At 41.5% G+C, this 21,859-nt stretch overlaps 3 protein-coding genes across 3 annotated transcripts; 1 reads left to right on the forward strand and 2 right to left on the reverse strand.

The window, feature by feature from the left end:
- The first annotated feature begins 5,688 nt into the window (after positions 1 to 5,688).
- LOC126720253 (uncharacterized) lies at positions 5,689 to 7,211 on the forward strand. The gene is made up of 2 exons (XM_050422569.1): positions 5,689 to 6,587; positions 6,666 to 7,211. Exons 1-2 carry the CDS (start codon positions 6,186 to 6,188, stop codon positions 7,209 to 7,211), a joined length of 948 nt encoding a protein of 315 aa, XP_050278526.1. The 5' UTR covers positions 5,689 to 6,185.
- Positions 7,212 to 14,061: 6,850 nt separating this feature from the next.
- Positions 14,062 to 15,608, reverse strand: LOC126720254 (metal tolerance protein 7-like). The gene is made up of 3 exons (XM_050422570.1): positions 15,396 to 15,608; positions 14,533 to 14,601; positions 14,062 to 14,190 (listed from the first exon to the last, which is right to left on the reverse strand). Exons 1-3 carry the CDS (start codon positions 15,606 to 15,608, stop codon positions 14,062 to 14,064), a joined length of 411 nt encoding a protein of 136 aa, XP_050278527.1.
- A 1,601-nt stretch (positions 15,609 to 17,209) lies between these two features.
- Positions 17,210 to 18,975, reverse strand: LOC126720388 (uncharacterized). Its single transcript, XM_050422814.1, has 2 exons — positions 18,570 to 18,975; positions 17,210 to 18,282 (listed from the first exon to the last, which is right to left on the reverse strand). The coding sequence occupies exons 1-2, from the start codon at positions 18,712 to 18,714 to the stop codon at positions 18,098 to 18,100; spliced, it is 330 nt and encodes a 109-aa protein (XP_050278771.1). The 5' UTR covers positions 18,715 to 18,975; the 3' UTR covers positions 17,210 to 18,097.
- Between the last annotated feature and the right edge of the window lie 2,884 nt (positions 18,976 to 21,859).

Here is a 21,859-nt window from a genome sequence, read left to right on the forward strand (position 1 = left end):
GAAAGAGGAACAAGGGATTTCATGGAGAGAGAGAGAGAGAATGGGTTCTCTGCAAAATGGTGTTTGGGCGAGAGAGAAGCATTTTTTGTCTTGCAAAGGTAGTGTTGAATCTGTTGATACTTCATTTTTCAAAGCCACGGTCAGATCAAATGCCCAAATGCCTAACAGCTAGCCACCTTGAAACTTTAAACATTGAGATTTGGAATTATCATTTATAACCAGAGGACATGATTTAGTCTAACGTAGCTTTTTTCAATTTTTTATTCTTTGCTTTAGTCATTTTTCTGGTCTGCCGCAGCATCTTTTAATTTTTTATTCGTTTCTTTAGTCATGTCTTCTGTACGTGGTAGTGTTTAGTCTGTTTCTTGTTTTGTAGCCTAGGCGGATAGGCTGTTGTGGATGATAAATAGTTAAATATTTTAATGGTATAAATCATGACTTTTAAAGATGTTGTTAGGTTGATTAATGTGCAGATTTATTAAAATATTATAAATGATAAGAAAATATCTATTTAAAACTTATATTAAACCGTAAAAAATACATTTTATTTTTAGTAGTCTCTGAATACTTGATTTTCTTAAAAATGTTTAGTCAAGATTATTAATTTTTATGCATTAATTTTTATTTATTTCATATTAATTAATTATTAAATTAATTATTAAATTAACTATTACGTCATCACGGTTCGACCTCGGTTCAACCTCGGTTCGACCTCAAAAATCTTGAACCTCTTCCTTTTACGGTTCAATGAACGGTCCAGATCTGAAAACCATGATTATTACCTTAACATTTGTTAGAGATATATTAGCCCATTAGCATAGGCCCAAGCCTAATTCTACTTTGTGTGCAAGCCAAGTCTCCTACTTGTACTAGAAGTCTATTAGTCTAGGGTTTAGTCTACTATATATACACATGTTATGATTCATTGTAACACAGGATTTGTACTACACTCTAATATATTATTGATGTAGCCCTTTAGGGTTTCCTCCGTGGATGTAAGCCGTTAGGCTGAACCACGTAACTCTCGTGTGTTACTATGTTCTATACTTTATGCTTTCGCTTCCGCATCCATACTAGCATATTCAACATGGTGTATCAATGCTAATATTTAACATGGTATCAGAGCCACCTTCTTGTGGTCATGGTTTTCTGTCCTTACGGTATATTTAAGAGCAATCTTTGTCTTCCTTGGTGTTTTTTTTCGCTGCGTTCATCTTCTTTGGCTTTCTACTGTTGCCGTCAAAACTCTCCGGTATAGTCAAGCCACCGTTAGAAGTCGCATCAACACTGCAAGACCATTGCCTTCCTCAAACTACCGTCACAGAGCCAAACTTCATTTAAGGGATCTTCTCAACCTTATCAAATCTCAAGATTTCATCAAGCTTCCATCTTGAGTTTGAGAGGGGGTGTTAGAGATATATTAGCCCATTAGCATAGGCCCAAGCCTAATTCTACTTTGTGTGCAAGCCAAGTCTCCTACTTGTACTAGAAGTCTATTAGTCTAGGGTTTAGTCTACTATATATACACATGTTATGATTCATTGTAACACAAGATTTGTACTACACTCTAATATATTATTGATGTAGCCCTTTAGGGTTTCCTCCGTGGATGTAGGCCGTTAGGCTGAACCACGTAACTCTCGTGTGTTACTATGTTCTATACTTTATGCTTTCGCTTCCGCATCCATACTAGCATATTCAACATGGTGTATCAATGCTAATATTTAACAACATTAAAAGAAAAAAGAAAAGAAAAAAAGAATAGCGCTTACTTGAATATTTATAGAACAATAGGATTTGATTTGTTACATCCCTCATCTGTACGGTTTCAAATGTAATTCTTCCTTATTATAATTGTGAACAATTTCCTGGTTATTTTATCAATTTAGATAAGTAGTGGAATTCAAAATGCAATTAAATTATCCACAAGTACGTAGAGCCACAGAGAAAGAGAGTTGGGCAAGGACGCACCTGCTTCCAAACAGACTCTAAATAAACTTAGTTTTATTTATTCATTCATATTTTGTGAGTGAATTTAATAGTAATAAACTCTCACTTCAACTTTATGGATAAACTCTAGCACACTTTCTAGACAATCAATTGATAATGATACCACCAGAAAAGATGATATTTGTAGAAAAGATATTTAAACCAAAAAAATTAAAAACCAAAGCTTTTGTCCTAATCTCATAATCTGTTTGTTTTTGTTGCACGACTTCTGTTTCACTGTTAACATGGACATACCTGCTACCAAATCATACAATGGTTCATATACTTCATGCCAAAAAAGACTATATTTCCAGGTGTAACATCTACTTCTGCCAATGTCTAATGACATTTTTTGGTGTTTTTAACAAAGACATCGAAGGTTCCCTCTTTCCCACTTAAAATGTGTGATTTTTCATGTATTTGCTCAGTCCTCAATGTACCCTTTTGGTATGTGCATGTGAGAATACCATAAGCTAGACATGCTCCGTCACTGCATTTCATCAAACTCATTGTATGTGAAGTTATCTGCATTGTAGTTTCACTAAATTTTTTGTATGAAATAGAACAACAGATTAACAATTGCAAAAAAGATAAGTGTTAATATCTTGAACTTATGAATCTGGCAGCCTAAATGGATGTTGTTAGACTAACAAATTGGAAGAAGATTGGAGGGAACTGAAAGATAGGTAGTCTAGACTATTCATTTTAAGTAGTCATGGCAGAACAAACACTGTTGGCAGCCACAAGTGGAGAATCAATAGTGACACCATAGTAAAGAAAATGCCTCAAGTAAAGCTAGAGGTTATTGCTTCCATAACTTTCATAATTAAATTGACAAGAAAAATAAATGAAGGCTTTCTGCATTAGCATGACTAGTTCGTCCTGAAGAGTGAAATCATAGAATCCAAAATTTTATCATCTTGCACTGAAAGAAAAATGGTTGCATATTAAGGAAAAAATCAACTGTTTAATGAATCTCCATCTACTAAATAAATAAGAGGGATACTTCATGATTAGTGGAGTAAAGCCATCAGATGGTAAATTGTATACTTTGTCATTACAATAATATTGCATCACATCTTATCTAAAAGGGAGTTGCACAGAAGCTCTCTCAACTACAGGGAGTCGCTCCAGCTTCTCTTTCAGTGTCTTACCAATATCATGCGCTTTGCTTAGAACCATGTCTTGTGGCAAAACTATGTCAACCTCCACAAAATATTGATCAGAACTAAAAGTGTATGCTCTTACTGTGTCAATGTGCTTGATATCTTCATGGTGGTTCCATATCAGATATGTTAGCTTTGCCAAAAATTCAGGTGGTGCTGTCCTTCCAATTAGTGCAGATAAATTCTCAAAGAACGTCTTCTTCCATGTATTCATTGTGTATAATAGTACCTGCATCACAGGTTCAAGAAATTGTTGTTGTAAGATAACAGCAAGGTTCAATTCCAAGGAGCCAAGAAAAATTCCACCCTCATGCCACTTATAGATCCATGCCAAGGCACAGAGTGGAAGTGGAATATCACTTGAGAGAGAGTGGAAATACCAATTTTTTTTATACAAAACACAGTAAGTGGTAATTGTGATGGTTTTAAGAAAATATATTAAAAACCAGCAGAGTGGCTGAACCCAGTTATCTACAGTACAGTAAAAAGAGGAGACAGGTATTTAAATTAAAAAAAAAAAAAAAAAAAAAAAAAAAAAAAAAAAAAAAAAAAAAAAAGAAGTCAGTTGCATTTGAACTCACTATAATAGCTCCAGTAGGACCAATCCACCAATAATATCGAATTGCCAGGACAGCTGCTGCCAAACTAATTAAATTAGTTTTAACGTTGGAAGAATGATGTTCTGCATAGGCTCTAACAATTTTATTTTCAAGTTCTCCACAATAGGTTGCGAGCATAAACTGCACCATAGTTACTGATGATACCGAAAACAATACCACCAATGAGTCACACGCTCCTCGTACGATCACTAATGGCACCTGCACAACGAAAACGAATAACCTAGCGGGGAGTACCGGTGTGGTACCGGCCAAATACCCTCCGAAGGTCAAATTAGAATTATTCTCGCTGCTCTAGAGTGCTAGAGAGGGTAAATTACGCGTACCTTGGCTTGTGAGGGTACTTGGGTTTTTATAGTAGAGAGGGCTGACCCTCTTTTCCTTGGAGTAGAAGTCTTTTCCTTGTAGGAGTCTCCTTGGGCGTATTTTACGGGATTCTTTCCATATAGGAGTCTTTAGGTTCCATGAAACGTGGGGAGCAAGTTATTTACTTATACGTGCAAAATGGAAACTTCATAGACTGACGCCGTCAGTTTATGTTATCCCGTCAGTCTATGCTTACTCCGTAAGCTTCAGGAAGTTCGGCCCTATGTGGAGTTCTTTTGCCTTACATCACCGTCAACCTAGAAGGTAAACTGACGGCAAGACCATCTCGTCATCCTTGTTAAGTCTGCATCTTCACCCTTACCAGGTCTGCACCGTCGCCTTTGTCAGGTACCTGCCGTCACCCTTGTCAGGCACGTGCCGTCACCCTTGCCAGTGTTTTTATCCTCATCATTTGCCCCCTACTCCATACCTCCGTCACCCTCTGCACTGACGGGTTATGGAGTTTGTTTTCAAAAGAGGCAGAAACATTGCGTAGATCTGAGCATTTAATGCCCTGGACAGGTGGCTCGTTCCCATTGGCCTCACTCCTGACGAGATGTCGCTTCGTCTTCCGCGCCATTTTTTCCATATATATAAACAGCGTTTTCAGTTATTTTTCACTATTTCAACCCTGCTGAATTTGTGGAGAGACAGACCGTCGCTCACCTTTCGTCAGCTTCACCACCGTCACTTTACCGTTGCTGTCTCTAGAGCCGTCCAGAAGGCTTCCATACCGGTGAGTTTTCATCCTCTCTCCTTACTTCTTTTTCTTTTTATTTTTTGGCTCACAAGTGAGGCCGTCAGCCTAGGTACTTAGTTTGAACCCGTCACTTGTAGGTAGTCAGATGTCGAGTGACGCGTCTTGTGACGAGTCGTCAGTCCGCGAGGGAGCGGGCTACGACGAGGCCTTTGGTTCTGGAAATGAGTCAGAGTTCTCCCTCCCGTCAGAGAGAGAGTCGTCAGCCCAATCTCCTGACAGTGAAGAGAGTTTTGCTGAGGGAGATGGGGATGAGGGAAGAGGGGATGAAAATGATGGGGTTGGAATGGATGTTGACGGGGATGGCATAAATGTTGACGGGGATGATAGTGACGGGGTTGAGAGATCCAGTGAAGGGACCTCGGAGGGTTCCGGAGATAACCGTCCCTTCATTCTTCCTGAGGATTGGGCCGTCAACAAATTTTTGCCCGGGATGAGTGGTAAGGTCTTTAGGGAGTTACGGGTTCGCTATCAGATCCCAGACCACATTCCCATCCGTCTCCCTAGAGAGGGTGAGAGGTGTTACTCCGGGCGGACAGCTGACGTTGGTATGTATGACGCCATGTTTGCTGCGGGCCTGAGGTTACCGTTGACGGCTCTGCACCGTCAGCTAGCTGATTTCCTAGGAATATCCGTCACCCAGATTGCCCCAAACGCCTGGAGGACCTTTATAGGAGCTGAAATCCTATGGGGCAGTCTTAGCGGAGGACACCGTCAGCTTACACTGGGAGAGTTCTTTTATTGCTACAGGCCTCACCATATTGCCTCGTCTAAGGGGACGTATCATTTTAATGCCCGAGAGAAAGGGCTACGGTTAGTGTCAGATATGCCTGACTCAAATAGGAACTGGAAGAGTAGGTATTTCTTTGTTGAGGGGACGGACTGGGTATGCCGTCAGGAGGAGTGGGCGACGATGCCCAGTGGTTACTTTGACAATACCTGGGCCTTTGTCAAGGATTCAGGTCAATCCCGTCACCCATGAGGCTCGTGTGTTTTTTGAAGTGACGGTACTAACACTTGTTATTCTTTTCTTTTCAGCTTATACCCGCCCGCATATAACTGACGAGCAGGAGGAGTTCATCCAGCGGATTCTAGAAATCCCTTTGGAAGACCGCAAGTGCAGGAACTTGATCACCCTTGACACCCTCCATTTGTATTGCGGGGGCCCAAATCCGTCAGAGGAAGCTCGTAGGTTGGAAGGGTTTGCGCACCGACGTGAGTAGAGTTAGTTCCCGTCAGTTGAATTATTTCCGTCACTTTCCCTAATCAGTCTTTGTTTGTGTTGTAGAGATGGAATCCGCGAAGCAAAGGATACGGGCAGCCGCAGCTCGTCAGAAGGAGGAGAGGAAGGCCAAGGAAGCAGGGGGGGAAGCCTCGTCAACCCCCACGGCCGTCGCCAAAGTGGCGAAGAGGAAACCTGACGGTAGTGACGGCCGTCCCTCAAAAAAGCCTGCCGTCACTCCGTCAGTCGAGCCATTGAAGGAAAAGTCCCCTCCGACGTCTGGCCATGGTGTGGGAAAGGGGGTGATGACTTCCGCTGGTCCCGTCACTGAGGGTCCGTGCCGTCTCCTAACCCACAAAGAATATGCCGTCGGGGAGGTTGAGTCCCTGATAAAACCAACGGACATGGAGCCCTGTGATCAAGTAGGGACGGAGGATTTAGGGGCGTCGGCCCTCTTTGATCTCTCCAGGGTAAGTTTCACATTTTTGGGTTGAACATGCCGTATCTTGTTTTGGCGTACTTTTTATCTGACGGACATGCTCTTTCAGGCCTTGGTTCGTGTCAAAGCCCTCCGTGACCGTTGCGTGGCGAAGGAGGGGGTCGTCAGTCGAGTTCGCAGCCATAACAAGAACTTGCTGAATCAGCAGGCTCAGTATAAGGAAGCCGTCCGTCTTCTTAACCAGGAGCTGCAGGAAGTCAAGGAGAAACTGACGACGGCTAGTGGCGAGAACGTCAAGCTCCAAGGAGAGGTGACGGCTCTGGAGGAGAAGTTACGGACGGCGGGGGCTGACGCGATTGGACACTTCAAAACGTCGCAGTCATTTATCGACTCATGTGGTCAATATTACGGCACTGGGTTCGATGACTGCCTTCGACAGGTCGCGTCGGCCTTCCCGGAGCTGGACTTATCTGGGATTTCAATGGATGATGGAGACGACGTCTCTCTTCAGCCAGAACCCACTCCGGAGCGTGACAGCTCGGTAGTCCTGGCTCAGCCTGCTGCTAATCCTACAGCTTCAGATTCTCCAACCGTTATCGTGGATGTTGAAGATCATCAGGCTGACGGAAATCCTGCTGACGCTCCTCCTGTTTAACCATGGCTATGTAAAAAAAAATTTTGAAAACAGTTGTAATCTTTAGACGGTTTTTTGGAGAACAGTTGTAATTTTTTAAATAGTTGTAGTTTTAAACAGTCGTAATTTTAAACAATTGTAGTTTTAAACAAGTGTAATGTTTAAGTGCCCTTGACGTTTATGCATAGTTGCACGTATTTCATTTCCGTCGCTTTTATCTCTATCTCAGACAAATGTTGGAAATTCCCGTCTGCTTTTACGACCGTCGGTTTACAAGTGTTGTCTTTTGACATCTTTGTTGGTCCGTCAGTTTTGAGGACCTTGCTTCTAAGATGGTTATTCCACCTTATCGGACCGTCAGCCATTAGGCTGTTAGTCTTTTTGGGCCGTCACCTTCTTGGCTTTGGCCTTGATGTCATTTGACATCGTTTTAGCCCGTCAGCTTTGAGGACTTTGTCCCTACGATGGTTAGACCGTCAGTCTTTTGGCTTTTAGCCTTTTTGGGCCGTCACCTTCTTGGCCTTGGCCTTGATGTCATTTGACATCGCTTTAGCCCGTCAGCTTTTTAGGTGTTGATGTCTTTCGACATCTTTGTCGATCCGTCGGCTTTTTAGCCTTTTCGGACCACTGTTTTCTTGGCTTTTTTAGCCTTGATGCGTTGACATCTTTCATTAGTCCGTCAACTATTAAGGCCTGGGCCCTGTGATGGTTACTCCATCTTATTGGGCCGTCGGCTTTTTCTTTAGTCCGTGTGTTATGGACTTGGTCGTTTTTTGGGCTTCAAACTTAGTGGACCGTCGGAAGGAAAATACACTTCAGCAATTTTCTGAATAAAACTCCTCTTATTGCCATGCATTTAAATAAAAGTAATTAAAACCAAATCCTGCCCCTTGGGCTAAAAAAGTTGTTGCGAAAAAACTAAAATAAACGATAAATCTGAGGAGTTAAACTATAATTTGCTGAAAAAAATATAAAAGGAGTTGGTCTTCATGCTGCTGCTCTTATTGGTAGTACTTCCGTAGGTGCTCGGTGTTCCATGGATGTGGTAGTTTCTGTCCCTCCAATGTTTCAAGGTGGTAAGTACCTTTTCTCTGCCACGACGAAACTCGGTAAGGACCTTCCCAATTGGGGCCGAGTTTCCCTTGGGTAGGGTCCCTAGCGGCACCCATGACTTTTCTAAGAACAAGGTCTCCGACTTGGAAGTCTCTGTGTCGGACCCGAGAGTTGTAGCATTTGGCCATGCGATCCTGGTACCTAGCGAGCCTTTGTTCTGCTGCTGCCCTGATCTCGTCCACTAGGTCGAGCTGTAGTCGCATAGCCTCGTCGTTTCTGCTCTCATCATGGTTGTGTACCTTGTAGCTTGCGAGTCCAACTTCGGCCGGGATGACAGCTTCGCTTCCGTACGTCAGGCGGAACGGAGTCTCTCCTGTGGGTGTTCTTGCCGTCGTCCTGTATGCCCATAGTACACTTGGCAATTCTTCGGGCCATATACCTTTTGCCCCCTCGAGCCGAGTCTTGATGATTTTTAGCAAGGATCGGTTCGTGACTTCGACCTGTCCATTAGCTTGAGGGTGGGCGGGGGAGGAGTAGTGGTTCTTTATTCCCAACTGTGAGCAAAAGTCCCGGAAGTGATCGTTGTCGAACTGTCTCCCGTTATCCGAGACAAAGACTCTAGGAATGCCAAACCTGCATACGATGCATCTCCAGACGAAACTCCGAACGTTTTTCTCCGTAATCGTGGCTAAAGCTTCAGCTTCCACCCATTTCGTGAAATAGTCGATGCCTACTACCAGGAATTTCAGCTGCCGTATAGCTGTAGGGAATGGTCCCATAATGTCTAATCCCCATTGTGCGAACGGCCATGGGGCTGTCATTGGGGTCAGCTCTTCGGTCGGTTGTCTGATGATATTGCTGAACCGTTGGCATTTGTCGCAGGTCCTGACGTAGGCTTCGGCGTCCTTCTGCATGGTGGGCCAATAATACCCTGCTCGTACAAGCTTGTGTACCAATGATCTGGACCCTGAGTGGTTTCCGCAGATTCCTTCATGTACTTCTCTCATGATGTAGTCTGCTTCTTCCGCACCCAAGCACCTCAGATACGGTCGGGAGAAACCTCTCTTGTATAGGACGTCTTTTATCAGGACGAACCTTGCCGCCTGGACTTTAAGTTTCCTTGCGGCGTCCTTCTCGTCTGGTAAGACCCCGTCTTTTAAGTACGAAACTAACGGTGCTGCCCAGCTGCTGTCGGAACATATTTCCTGCATGTTGCTGAGATCTATTAGCGGGGAAAGCTGTACAAAAGAGAGTACATTACCAGGGATGACCATTTGTTCAGCTGAAGCGGCCTTCGCGAGACGGTCGGCTCTCTGGTTTTCTTCTCTGGGAATCTGGACGACTTTGGCTTCTAGGTCTCCCACCCTTGTCTTTACTTCGCCAAGGTACCTTTTCATCTTTTCGCCCCTGCAATCGTAGTCTCCGTTTATTTGGTTAGTGATGACCTGTGAGTCGCAGTAGATGACCACCCTGGCGGCTCCTGCTGCTTTGGCAAGGTCAAGTCCTGCTATCAGAGCCTCATACTCTGATTCATTGTTGGTGGCAGGGAAGTCGAAACGGACCATACATTCGATGGTGTCTCCCTCGGGCGATAGCAGCACGATGCCGGCCCCTGCGGCTTGTCTGTTGGACGATCCGTCCGTATATATGCTCCATTGAGGGGACTCTGCTGCCCCCTCATCTTCCCCATGGGTGAACTCAGCTATAAAGTCGGCGACGATCTGTCCCTTGATGGCGGTCCGCGGGCGATATTGAATGTCAAATTCGCTTAGTTCTATGGCCCAGAGTGCTAATCGTCCCGCCGTCTCAGGGCTGCTCATCGCCCGTCGTAAGGGCTTGTCCGTTAGGACGTTTATAGTATGAGCTTGGAAGTATGGCTTGAGCTTACGGGCTGCCGTAATCAATGCGAAGGCAAGTTTCTCCATGGGCGGGTATCTCTCTTCGGCACCGTGAAGCGCTCGGCTTGCGTAGTACACGGGTTTCTGCACCTTCTCTTCCTCTCTGACCAAGGCCGCGCTAACGGCTGCGGGGGAGACGGCTAGATAGAGGAAAAGTTCCTCTCCTGGCTGCGACGGGCTTAGCAGTGGTGGGGAGGAGAGGTAAGCCTTCAATCTTTCGAACGCTTGTTGGCACTCGTCAGTCCACTCGAAGGATTTCTTTAATGTTCGGAAGAAGGGCAAGCACTTGTCCGTCGCCCTTGACACGAACCTATTCAGTGCCGCTATCTTTCCATTGAGGCTTTGCACCTCCTTCACATTTCTTGGTGGTGCCATATCCATAATGGCCCGGATCTTGTCCGGGTTTGCCTCGATCCCTCTTTGAGACACCATGAATCCCAAGAATTTTCCTGCCGTCACTCCAAAGGCACATTTCCCCGGATTGAGTTTCATGTTGTAAGAGCGAAGGGTGTCGAATGTTTCTTTGAGATCTCCTAGATGATCTTCCTCCCTTCGGCTTTTGACTAGCATGTCGTCTACGTAGACCTGGACATTCCTCCCAATTTGTTGCGCGAACATTTTGTTCATGAGCCTTTGGTATGTTGCGCCCGCGTTCTTCAGGCCGAAGGGCATGACCTTGTAGCAGAATAGGCCTTGGCTGGTCACGAACGACGTTTTCTCCTGGTCGGCTTCGTGCATCCGGATTTGGTTGTATCCTGAGAAAGCGTCCATGAAACTCAGCAACTGATGTCGGGCCGTAGAGTCTACTAGGACATCGACCCTGGGAAGGGGGTAGCTGTCCTTGGGGCAAGCCTTGTTAAGGTCGGTGAAGTCCACACACATTCGCCATTTTCCGCTCGCTTTCTTCACCATCACTACATTTGCTAACCAGTCGGGATAGTACACTTCCCTGATGAAGTTTGCATCCCGTAGCTTTCTGACTTCCCCTGCTATGGCTCGGTCCCGCTCCGGGGCAAACACCCTCTTCTTTTGTCTAACGGGTGAAAAGGCGGGCGACACATTCAGCTTATGCACCATGATTGAAGGATCTATTCCTGGCATATCTTCATGACCCCATGCGAATACGTCTTGATTTTGCCTAAGGAATGTTATGAGCTCTTGACGGGTCGTGGTGTTAGCGAGTGTTCCAATTCTGGTCGTTCGGCCAGGATCGGAACTGTCAAGGGGTATTTCTTCTAGCTTCTCAACCGGCTCCGTTACCGTCCGGTGCTCTTCTATACTTAAAGTCTGAACCTGATCCTCCATTTCCACCATGGCTATGTAACATTCGCGCGCGGCCATCTGATTCCCGCGCAACTCCCCTACTCCGTAGTCAGTTGGGAACTTAATCATCAGGTGGTAGGTGGAGGTTACTGCCTTCCATGAGTTGAGCGTGGGTCGCCCGAGGATAGCGTTGTAGGCTGATGAGCAATCAACAACCAAGAATGTCACGTCTCTGGCTATCTGTTGGGGGTAATCACCCACAACTACGGATAAGGTGACTGCGCCCAGTGGGAATACTCGGCTCCCGCCGAAGCCGACAAGCGGGGCATTTGTTGGGATCAGTCGCCCCCTGTCGATCCTCATCTGCTGGAACGCGGTGTAGTATAAGATATCTGCTGAACTGCCGTTGTCGATGAGCACCCGGTGCATATTGTAATCTCCTACACGCAAGCTGACGACGAGCGCGTCGTCATGTGGATGGTGAAGGCGTCGTGCGTCTTCTTCTGAGAATCCGATCACGGGACCTTCTCTTCTTGCTATCTTCGGCACGGCTCCCGTCAGTTGAACATTCTGTATCAGCCGGAGATAGGTCTTATGGGCCTTCTTGGATGACCCGGCAGCGGTTATCCCTCCTACGATCATCCTTATATCCCCAATTGGGGGCCTTGGTCGCTCATTGTCTCGTCGGGGGTGCTGGTCTTGCGCGGGGGGATCCGCCCTCTCCTTGCTAACGAATCTCTGCAGCTTTCCTTGTCTGATAAGGGCTTCAATCTGCTGCTTGAGGTCATAGCAATCTGCTGTGTCGTGGCCGTGGTCGCGGTGGAATCGGCAGTACTTATCTCGTGAACGTTTGTTGGGGTCACTCTTCAGCTTCCCTGGGAACGTCAGCGATTCCTCGTCCTTGATCTGCATAAGGACTTGATCTATCGGGGCTGTTAGCGGAGTGAAGCTTGTGAATCTTCCCCCCAGGGGCTTAGGGCGTTTTTCGTCCCTTCGGTCCGCGGTTCTGGCCTTCTTTCGATTTTGGTCCTGCCGACCGTCTTCCTGTCGTTCTCTTTTTCTAGGCCTCTCTTCCCGAGCTAAGAGTGCGTCTTCAGCGTTCATATACTTTGTGGCACGATAAAGTACTTCTGACATGGTTTTTGGGTCGTTTTTGTATATGGAAAACAAAAACTTGCCCTTCTTCAAACCATTTGTAAATGCCGCGACAAGTATCTTGTCGTCCGCTTCGTCGATTGAGAGCGCCTCTTTATTGAAACGGGAGATGTAGGCTCTTAGAGTTTCGTCTTCTCGCTGCTTCATACTCATCAAGCAAGCCGTAGACTTCTTGTACCGATGGCCTCCAATAAAGTGTGCGGTAAACTGAGCGCTGAGTTCCTTGAAGGTGCTGATGGAGTTTGGGGTCAGTCGACTAAACCAAATTCTTGCCGCGCCCTTCAGCGTTGTAGGGAAGGCCCTACACATGATGGCGTCCGCTACTCCTTGAAGGTGCATTAGGGTTTTGAAGGTCTCCAGGTGGTCCAGTGGGTCCTTGACCCCGTCATAACTGTCTATCTGCGGCATGCGGAACTTGCTCGGCAACGGGTAGGAGTTGACGGTAGTGGTGAACGGTGAGTCCGTTCGGTTGACAAGGTCGTCAAGGTCGCTCGATACTCGTCCCTTGAGAGCATTCATCATAACCTCCATTTGTTCCTTCATGGCTTGCATCTCCGCGAGAACGAGGGGCGGAGTGGTTTCCGCGAGGGAGGGGATGCTCGTGTTCTGTCGTTCAGGTTTGCTCGGGGCGTTGCTGGCCTGGGGTCCTTCCTGGTTTCTCCTGTCAGCGCTGGTTCCTTCCTGCTCTGCTCCTTGGTTATTGGGAGCTGCATTCTTCTGTCTCAGTTGCTCTTCTAGGTCGTGATTTTGCTTTGTGAGGCGCTCCACGGCGGTGGCGAGCGTTCTCACTTGTCTTTCAAGCGCGGTTGTAGGAGTTTCTTCTTCCTGAATGTCGTTGTTGGTCGCCATTGAGCGAGTGAGTACCATGTAACTCTCTTGTCTTGAAAGCGAGAACGTGCTAAAGCGGTCTTTCCCACAGACGGCGCCAACTGATGATACCGAAAACAATACCACCAATGAGTCACACGCTCCTCGTACGATCACTAATGGCACCTGCACAACGAAAACGAATAACCTAGCGGGGAGTACCGGTGTGGTACCGGCCAAATACCCTCCGAAGGTCAAATTAGAATTATTCTCGCTGCTCTAGAGTGCTAGAGAGGGTAAATTACGCGTACCTTGGCTTGTGAGGGTACTTGGGTTTTTATAGTAGAGAGGGCTGACCCTCTTTTCCTTGGAGTAGAAGTCTTTTCCTTGTAGGAGTCTCCTTGGGCGTATTTTACGGGATTCTTTCCATATAGGAGTCTTTAGGTTCCATGAAACGTGGGGAGCAAGTTATTTACTTATACGTGCAAAATGGAAACTTCATAGACTGACGCCGTCAGTTTATGTTATCCCGTCAGTCTATGCTTACTCCGTAAGCTTCAGGAAGTTCGGCCCTATGTGGAGTTCTTTTGCCTTACATCACCGTCAACCTAGAAGGTAAACTGACGGCAAGACCATCTCGTCATCCTTGTTAAGTCTGCATCTTCACCCTTACCAGGTCTGCACCGTCGCCTTTGTCAGGTACCTGCCGTCACCCTTGTCAGGCACGTGCCGTCACCCTTGCCAGTGTTTTTATCCTCATCAGTTACAAAGGTCATTACTCCAATCATCCATTTCTCCTTCTGAGGATCCTTTTCAGGCTCGGACTGTAATCAACACATGAAATGAAGATTATATTAATCACTGATATTGTAAACGACTACAATATAGAACTTTATAACAATCATGCTCAAGTGTATCCACCAACTCAGACTGTGATCTAACTAAGACCTCATACATTTGGGTAGTAACTCTAAACCCATGCCAACCTTTTTGTAAAGTACCAATGACTAAGGAAACATCGGAGCTCTGAGTCCTGACAAGACATCAAGAAGGGTGCTTTAAAACCTTCTCAAATCTAACTTTTGTTATGATGTATCCTAGTCCTTTGCTCACCACCATCTATATCCTTAACTTAGGTTGAAGCTAATATGATCAAAGTTGCATACCTTTGTAATGAATTGCTTAGCTGCCAGAAACATTAATTGTAATCCAAAAGAACCAAAAACAATCATTCCCTGCGAGTTCAATATAAATTAGTAAAATACTTGATGCATTCTAGCAAAAGTGTTGTAAAAAAAGTGTTCAAACAGAGTCTGGGCATATATGATGTGATTATTAGCTTGCCTTGGGTCAACATCCCCATAAGTCATTGTCCCCTTGAACCTACATTCAAAAACTAAGACCAAAACCGGTGCGATTTATTCCCAAGTGTAGATTGTTTGACCACTTTTCCATTTAATCACAAAAACAAAACAAAGTTTTTATTCCAAACTGTCTATTCCTAGGTTGATATGCAGAAACAAAAAGCCAATGGTCCCCTGAATTTTATCAATAAACAAGTTCTGCCAAAAATCTTTATTTTATTTTTTTTCAAACTCAAAAGACTCTAAGCTCAATATTTCGATAACAAATGAGAGTCTAAAGCATAACCTGATGAATTAGGCATGCATTTATATTAATTTCAACCTTCTTGTAATAGAATAAAAGTATAACTCTACCCTAACACCATTAAATTTTTCTTTGTTGCTTTTCCCTCTAGCATTTGTGGAATATGATACAGTTGAGGCAACAACAGTAAGGGTGGAAATATTCATTTCCCTCATTGATCACATTAATGATTGCCAAAATGACAAAAAGGAAAGCATGCAACCTTCTGTTACCGTAATGGCCTGACAAAAAAGAGAACACTACCTTTTACTACGGCAATAAAACTTATTAAACTGATTGCATGAAGGGAGAGTCTTAAATTCAAATATAGATTAAAGTATTTCCAAATGCACCCTCACAATTGTTGGGTTGAATGACTTACCACTGGCTGCATCCGTTTCTTTCCAATGGGATACTTATGCGGGTTTGGGTTTTGCATAGCATGAGACGTAAGCCACAATATAAATCCCCACAAGAGATCAAGGAATGGATCCAAGATTGAGGCAATAATTGACAATGATTTGCTCTCAATAGAAGCAGAAACCTTTAATGCAAAGAGCACGATGTCAACTATGTTTGTTAGAAGGATAGCCATCCTATCACTCTGCTTCATCTCATCCTGATAAAGTTTAAATAGATTAACAAAAAAAAAATCAGTTTCTGTTTTCCGGCAAACGAGACAGATTTTACTTGAAAATAGATTTTTTTTTTTTTTTCTATTTTTTAGCCACACTTCAAAAAATTATTAAGAGGGAAAGACATAGAAAGATTAACAGGGAAGGAAATGAACAAAGCAACAATTTGTTTATTCATTTAGTGTGAGTTTGGATAGAGCTGAAAACAAATTTCAGTCGCGTTGGGTGTTTTTTTGCAGATCATGTGCACTGTTCACGAGACCCACGAGTATGAAATTTAGCAAAAAGAATTTTAAAACTGGGTCCCACACGACACTATTCATATTTAAAATTTATTTTGCTACAGCGGTTTCATTTTTCAGTTTTCAACAATAAGGGGAATCTAAACAGACCCTTAGACCCTTATTGTGATTTACAATAATGTATTTATAGGAGACTAACTCTGATCTAATTGGCCCATGTGGTTCAAGATGATTGGCTAACTATTTTAGCATGTGTTCTAAGAACTAGTCATGTGTTAAGTGTGTTACGTGTGCTTAATCCTTAAGAAACTAACTAAATAATTGAAAAGATGAAATTACAATAGTTATTAGAAGATTACAAGAATCATATCAGTATGCCTATAACATAATTTGGGGTTTCTAATATTTCTCTCCCCTTCAAACACCTTGCCCACAATGTGGTATTATTGAGTGGCATCTTCATGAGGGGTGGTTGGCAACCTATGAAGTACAAACACGGATTTGGGCTTAGTTATGGGTATGTATATGACACGGTGACACGACAATTTTTGAAAAATTAAGACACCGGTACAGTGGAGATGCGTATATTAATTAATTATTTAATATTGTTATCTTTATTTTTAAATATTTTTAAGCATTTATTTTTTCATATAATGTTAAATATAGCAATTCAAGAACAGTAAATGATAATAAAGTGAATTCATGACTAATATATGTTTAGAAATTAGAATACAAAACAAAGAATAAGATCTAAAACAGTAAATAAAAGATAACTAGATAAATGTTCAAGATCAAAACCAAAAAGAAGTAAAAAAATAAGTGTCACTCTCGTGTCCTGCCATGTCTCGCAATTTTTCAAATAAAAAATAAAGGACAAAGCTAAGACACGAGTGTAAAAAGTGTCCTAAGTGTGTGCCATGTCCAACACGAGTATGACACGGGTACAACACCCAAAATGAAGTATTCATGCTTTGTAGCCGGCCACAAAACTAATATTCCAATGACATCTTGACATGTAGCCCTTTTTTAATAAAATTTTTTGGGTGCTCATATGTTTCTTTTCTCATCAATTTTGGTTGGTTTTTTTTTTTTTTTTCCTTTTCTTTTTAATAAAAAAATTGGGTTAATTTCTTGTGCTCTTTATTTTATTTATTTATTTTTTTAATGAAGTGTCTATCTATACACAATTTTTTTTAAAGTATAATGATTTACTTTTTATTTTAGTTAATAGGGACATGATGGTAAATTTATACAGACTCTATTTCCAATCTTCTCATTTTTCTTCTCAACCAAATAAAAAAGTTTTTTATCTCTCTACTTTTTCACCCTCCTAACTAAACACAAATAAGAGAAACTAAAATATTTTTTATCTTCCTACTTTTTCATCCTCCCAACAAAATGGACCCTTAGATTAGGCGGTTATGCTTTGTTGTATGTATAAATAGCAGTGTCAATGTATTTATCATGTATGCTCTCATTTTTTTGTTAATTAATAAGATCGAGCAATTCTATTTTGTTCCTCTTGAGTGAGAGAGAGAGAAATTTGTTAGAAACCAATCTTGTAGGCTACATAAAACTCCGTCCAATTTGTGCAGAATCCCCATACCTCTGCTTCTTGAATCCATTTCTACACCTCTTCTTCCATGTGATAAGAGGACGGCTTGAAATGTGGTAAAGTGTTGTCAAGAGTAAAGAATTCAGACTTTGAGAAGACATGTAAAAGGATCTCAACCTTTGATTTTGGTAAATCCATGGAACTTTGATGCAACGCAACAGATTTGGTCATCCCAAGATCAATGGATTTGATATCACTTGTTAAGAAATCAGTGGTTCCTAATAGGGATGCATGGAAATCGTTAGGAAATCAGTGGTTCCTAATAAGGGGAGCTGGAAACTTTTATCAAATAGGTTCACGAGGAGACAAATGTGTCATAGAGGAAGAAATATGATCACAAATAGTAGTCAATTTATTTTATACAATCAAACTCAGAAATTTCCTTCTTGTTTTATTCCAAAATTTTCCATTTGACACCACTATAATGAACACGCATTTAAAATCATCAAGCTAGGGGGGAATACAACTAAAACAAAAGAAAGGAGTTGGGCATGATGCCATGACCCCCATCTTGGATGAAACTTTATGAATATTTCCTATAAACGCTATAATGTTTGACTTTAGAAACCAGCATTAAAAGAATTTTCAATTCCTACAAAATAGAAAATATCACAAGAAATATATGAATGTTTTGGGGGCTAGGGGGTGCAGAATAACCAACCTCTACTGGATTTCCAGGAGCACAACCTGTTTCAATCATGGTCTCTATCTCAGCATACCCATCAAGTTGCCTTTCTTGTTTCTTGTAGTAATCATTAACTTTGCATTGTTTGCATACTGCCAAAGAGTACAACTTTCACATCACATTCATCACTAATAATGGACGAGGGGAATGAAAGCATCCAAAGTCATCAACTATTCATGTTTCATTTTCCAAAAGAACTAAACATCAGGTATATTAAAGAATAAGAAAACATTGATACATTATAACATATTTGTGCGTATCTCACACATTTGTACCTAGATCCGAAAAGTACACGTGACGTGTCGGACACGATTACGTAGCCAATTTTGTTGTATACGTGCATCATATTACATACATAAGGATTGTGAAGAGGGCTTACTTGGGGTACGAAGAAGGCGGCACAGAGTGCAGGAGCCACTATGAAGTACTCTTCCAGTCGATGCAGGGAAGTACTCTTCCAGATTTATCCTCCATGACTTAGCCGACACTTCTGGTGGCAATAGAGGGTCCGATTCGCTGTTCATGTTTCCCTCTCCCTCACTCCCTCGTTCTCTAGTTCTCTCTCTCACACACACAAAACGAAGAGAAAAGAAAAAACGGACTGCTGGGGCTGTTTGTTCTATGTTGTGCTTATGGGTGTGTTTGCTACTACTACTCTTCTAGTGAAACTGAGAAACGCGATAAAGGAAACTAATAAGTGGTGAAGGTTTGAGTTTCTCCTTACAAACGCGGTGAACGAAAATTGAGAAAAGACCAAGAAAATAGACAACATGAAGCTTCGTTGCAATCTCCAAGGCACACGGAAACGCACACGGAAACGAGTAAACATAGGTCCGTTTGGATTGAGCTTATTGTTGCTGAAACTGAAAACTGAAAACACTGTAGCAAAATAATTTTTAAATGTGTGAAAAGTACCGTGGGACCCATTTTTAATATTTTTTAGTACGTAAACAGTGACAAACAGTGTTGCTACAGTATTTATTGTCCCTGGAACACGTGAAGTGAGGAAAAAAAAAAAAAAAAAAGGAAAAACCCAGCTTGGATTCAGCGGAAAACGCTGAATCCAAACGGCCTCATAGGAGCATTCACAGCAGTGCTCTTTTTAGAGCCCCAAACAACAAAACATAAGCTACATTAAATATTGTTAAAATTTTAACAAACTTGTTACAGTAAACTGTCATCTTGACAGTCTACTGACTACTGTAGCAACACAGACGGCAGTCTACTCTTAAGGGAAAATTGAATACTTAAAAGTCCGTGATTGGTTGGAGTATTATTGTTTGGCTATTATAAACTCGTTTGGTATGTATGTTTAAATAACAGTTTTTAATTTTTTAAAAATACGTGCAAGTGAAAAAATATATGAAAATACATATAATGTTGTTTAAAAATTGAAAACATACGTTTAAAATGGTGTACCAACAGAGCCATAATTTTCTATTTCTCTAATTGAATACTAAAGTCCATGAATACTAAATTGCCGTCTCATAATTTTCTATTTCTCTTTTAACTCATTCCCAATTTGTTTGGCTAAAAAATTGGTTTTTGACTTCATCACCAAAACTCAATTTTTAACTCCAACATATAGAGCTCACAAATCAAATTGTGTTAGAAGCCTCATAACTGATTATCCTTTCCTTACCAGCGCAAACTCTCTCTCCCCCACTACTCTAACCCCCAAATTTTGTGTTGCATACATCGCTTTATATACAAAGATTGAAATCGGTTTTTATTTCACAATTGATTTCCTTACCAATTGGTCTGGAGAACTACTATCCAATGTCCATTGTGATCATGAATTAAGCACCCCACTACTTGTTGACTCTGGATTTCTTAAGGAAGAATCATAAATAATTAAAAATACTAATCTCAAATTTGCGCAATGCATGAAAAATTTGACAATTTTTTAACTAAAAAATGAAAATAATAAATGAGACTTAAAAGGGTTACTCTTGAACCCTTCTTAAAATGAAGTGATTATTTTCTAACAAAGTAGTTAATACAATACATTAGATTTTCTAAATTAAGTTATATATATATATATATATATTATTTGAAAGTGATTTAAATTTTGTAAGTTTTTTTTTTTTTTTTTTTAAGAAAACATAATGAATTTTACATTCAATTATAATATAAGGAGAGATATTTTATAAATGATGTAACGTGTAGTTGTAATTTTTTATAGTATTTCTTACAAACGACTCATCCTCTATATTGAATGACCTAAAAATGAAGTAGATATTAATATCATAAGAAAAATATAATTTTATCAGAACCTACTAACATTAGTTGAAAATGTGAAATAATTGTCAATAAAGTACATCTCTTTCTACAAAAACTTCTCCTCCTAAAGCAAATTTCTTAAGTAGACAGAACGGATGAAAATGGATCGAAATTTTATGCTAATGTAGCTTAATAAGAATGAAATAATAATAAGATTATATAAATAAGCATTCAACTTTTTTTGCTGTAAATGTATTATATTAAGTATATACTTGTACTTTGAATAAGTGATAAAATAATACAGCACACTCTTGTCGCGATGGTCATTCTATAAGTATAAGTGCTTGTGGGGTGTAAGGGGGTAATAACAGAGGTTCAAGTCTTTAGGAGGGAGTTTCACACACATATACACTTAGATTAAATTAGAGTTGAATTTTAAAATATATAATAAAAAAATATATAGTTTTAAAAACAGTAAATAGAAGCTTAAAAAAAAAAAAAAAATAGCATTTGAACTAGTCTCAAACATACATGTTGTGAGCCCTCTTGATAAAATATATAAAATATGAATCATAGGATTATTTTATATAATAAAAATAATGTTGATGTGGCATGAATTTTCCATTAAAATTATGTTAGGTGAACTAAAAAAAAAAATCTAAATTATTTTCAGAATCGCAATCATATAATTATAAAAGACAAAGTTTTCTGAAATTGTACAGAAAAGCCCTGGACAAAGGGACTGTAAAGTGTAAACTCAATTCCCAATTTCCCATATTCAAAAGCAATTAAGAGGATGTTATTGTCGGATTGGACCAATTTATTAGTTGTGTTTCTTACGAGGCCCCACTTTAGAACCTGTTCATAGACACGCTATACTCATGGCCAATCCAACTTTTTGCATAATTTATATGGTATTTCATTGTCACAAGGATGTGAATTGAAATCCATCTTATGCTGTCGTGCACGGTATTGCGGGTTAAACTTATTGAATCAACCCAATTAAGCTTTTGCGATTCCTTTTGGAATTTTCTGGAGCTTTTGATGGAATGTAGGAGTTTCGTTGTTTGCTTTTATTAATTTATCTATCCCAGTCAAACTCAGATTTTAAGATTTGTTGCAAGAATCCTCGTGCTTACTGGACATTTTTTAATTTGTTTGTTTGGGGGGGGGGGGGGGGGGGGGTGGGGGGGGGGGGGGGTTTGGGGAAATAATCATGTGTCTAAAGTTGGTGTCATAATTGCTTGAGCATTGAAGAATACTGTAGAGAGGGAAAATTTCCGACCTATCACAAGCTGACACGTCACATTATCAAGTCCACAAAATACAGCCGATTACAGAACACCATGTATTGCTACTAGGTTTTGCTATCACTATTCAAAAGCCAATGGAAATTCGCCAAGTGTCATGCAAAAACCAATCACACATCAGCGCACGTGTAAGTGA

This window comes from Quercus robur, chromosome 4 (assembly GCF_932294415.1).
Source record: "Quercus robur chromosome 4, dhQueRobu3.1, whole genome shotgun sequence".
In the NCBI taxonomy this organism is placed as follows: Eukaryota; Viridiplantae; Streptophyta; class Magnoliopsida; order Fagales; family Fagaceae; genus Quercus; species Quercus robur.

Excerpts from the sequence above, each read along its gene's own strand:
- LOC126720253 (XM_050422569.1), top strand. The coding sequence starts at position 6,186 with ATGGAATCCGCGAAGCAAAGGATACGGGCAGCCGCAGCTCGTCAGAAG. Across the intron at positions 6,588-6,665 it reads CCCTCTTTGATCTCTCCAGG|GCCTTGGTTCGTGTCAAAGC; the intron begins GTAAGTTTCACA and ends ATGCTCTTTCAG.
- LOC126720254 (XM_050422570.1), bottom strand. The coding sequence starts at position 15,608 with ATGGCTATCCTTCTAACAAACATAGTTGACATCGTGCTCTTTGCATTA. Across the intron at positions 14,602-15,395 it reads AGAAACGGATGCAGCCAGTG|GGAATGATTGTTTTTGGTTC; the intron begins GTAAGTCATTCA and ends TTGAACTCGCAG. Across the intron at positions 14,191-14,532 it reads CTAAGCAATTCATTACAAAG|TCCGAGCCTGAAAAGGATCC; the intron begins GTATGCAACTTT and ends TGTTGATTACAG.
- LOC126720388 (XM_050422814.1), bottom strand. The coding sequence starts at position 18,714 with ATGAACAGCGAATCGGACCCTCTATTGCCACCAGAAGTGTCGGCTAAG. Across the intron at positions 18,283-18,569 it reads CCGCCTTCTTCGTACCCCAA|TATGCAAACAATGCAAAGTT; the intron begins GTAAGCCCTCTT and ends ACTCTTTGGCAG.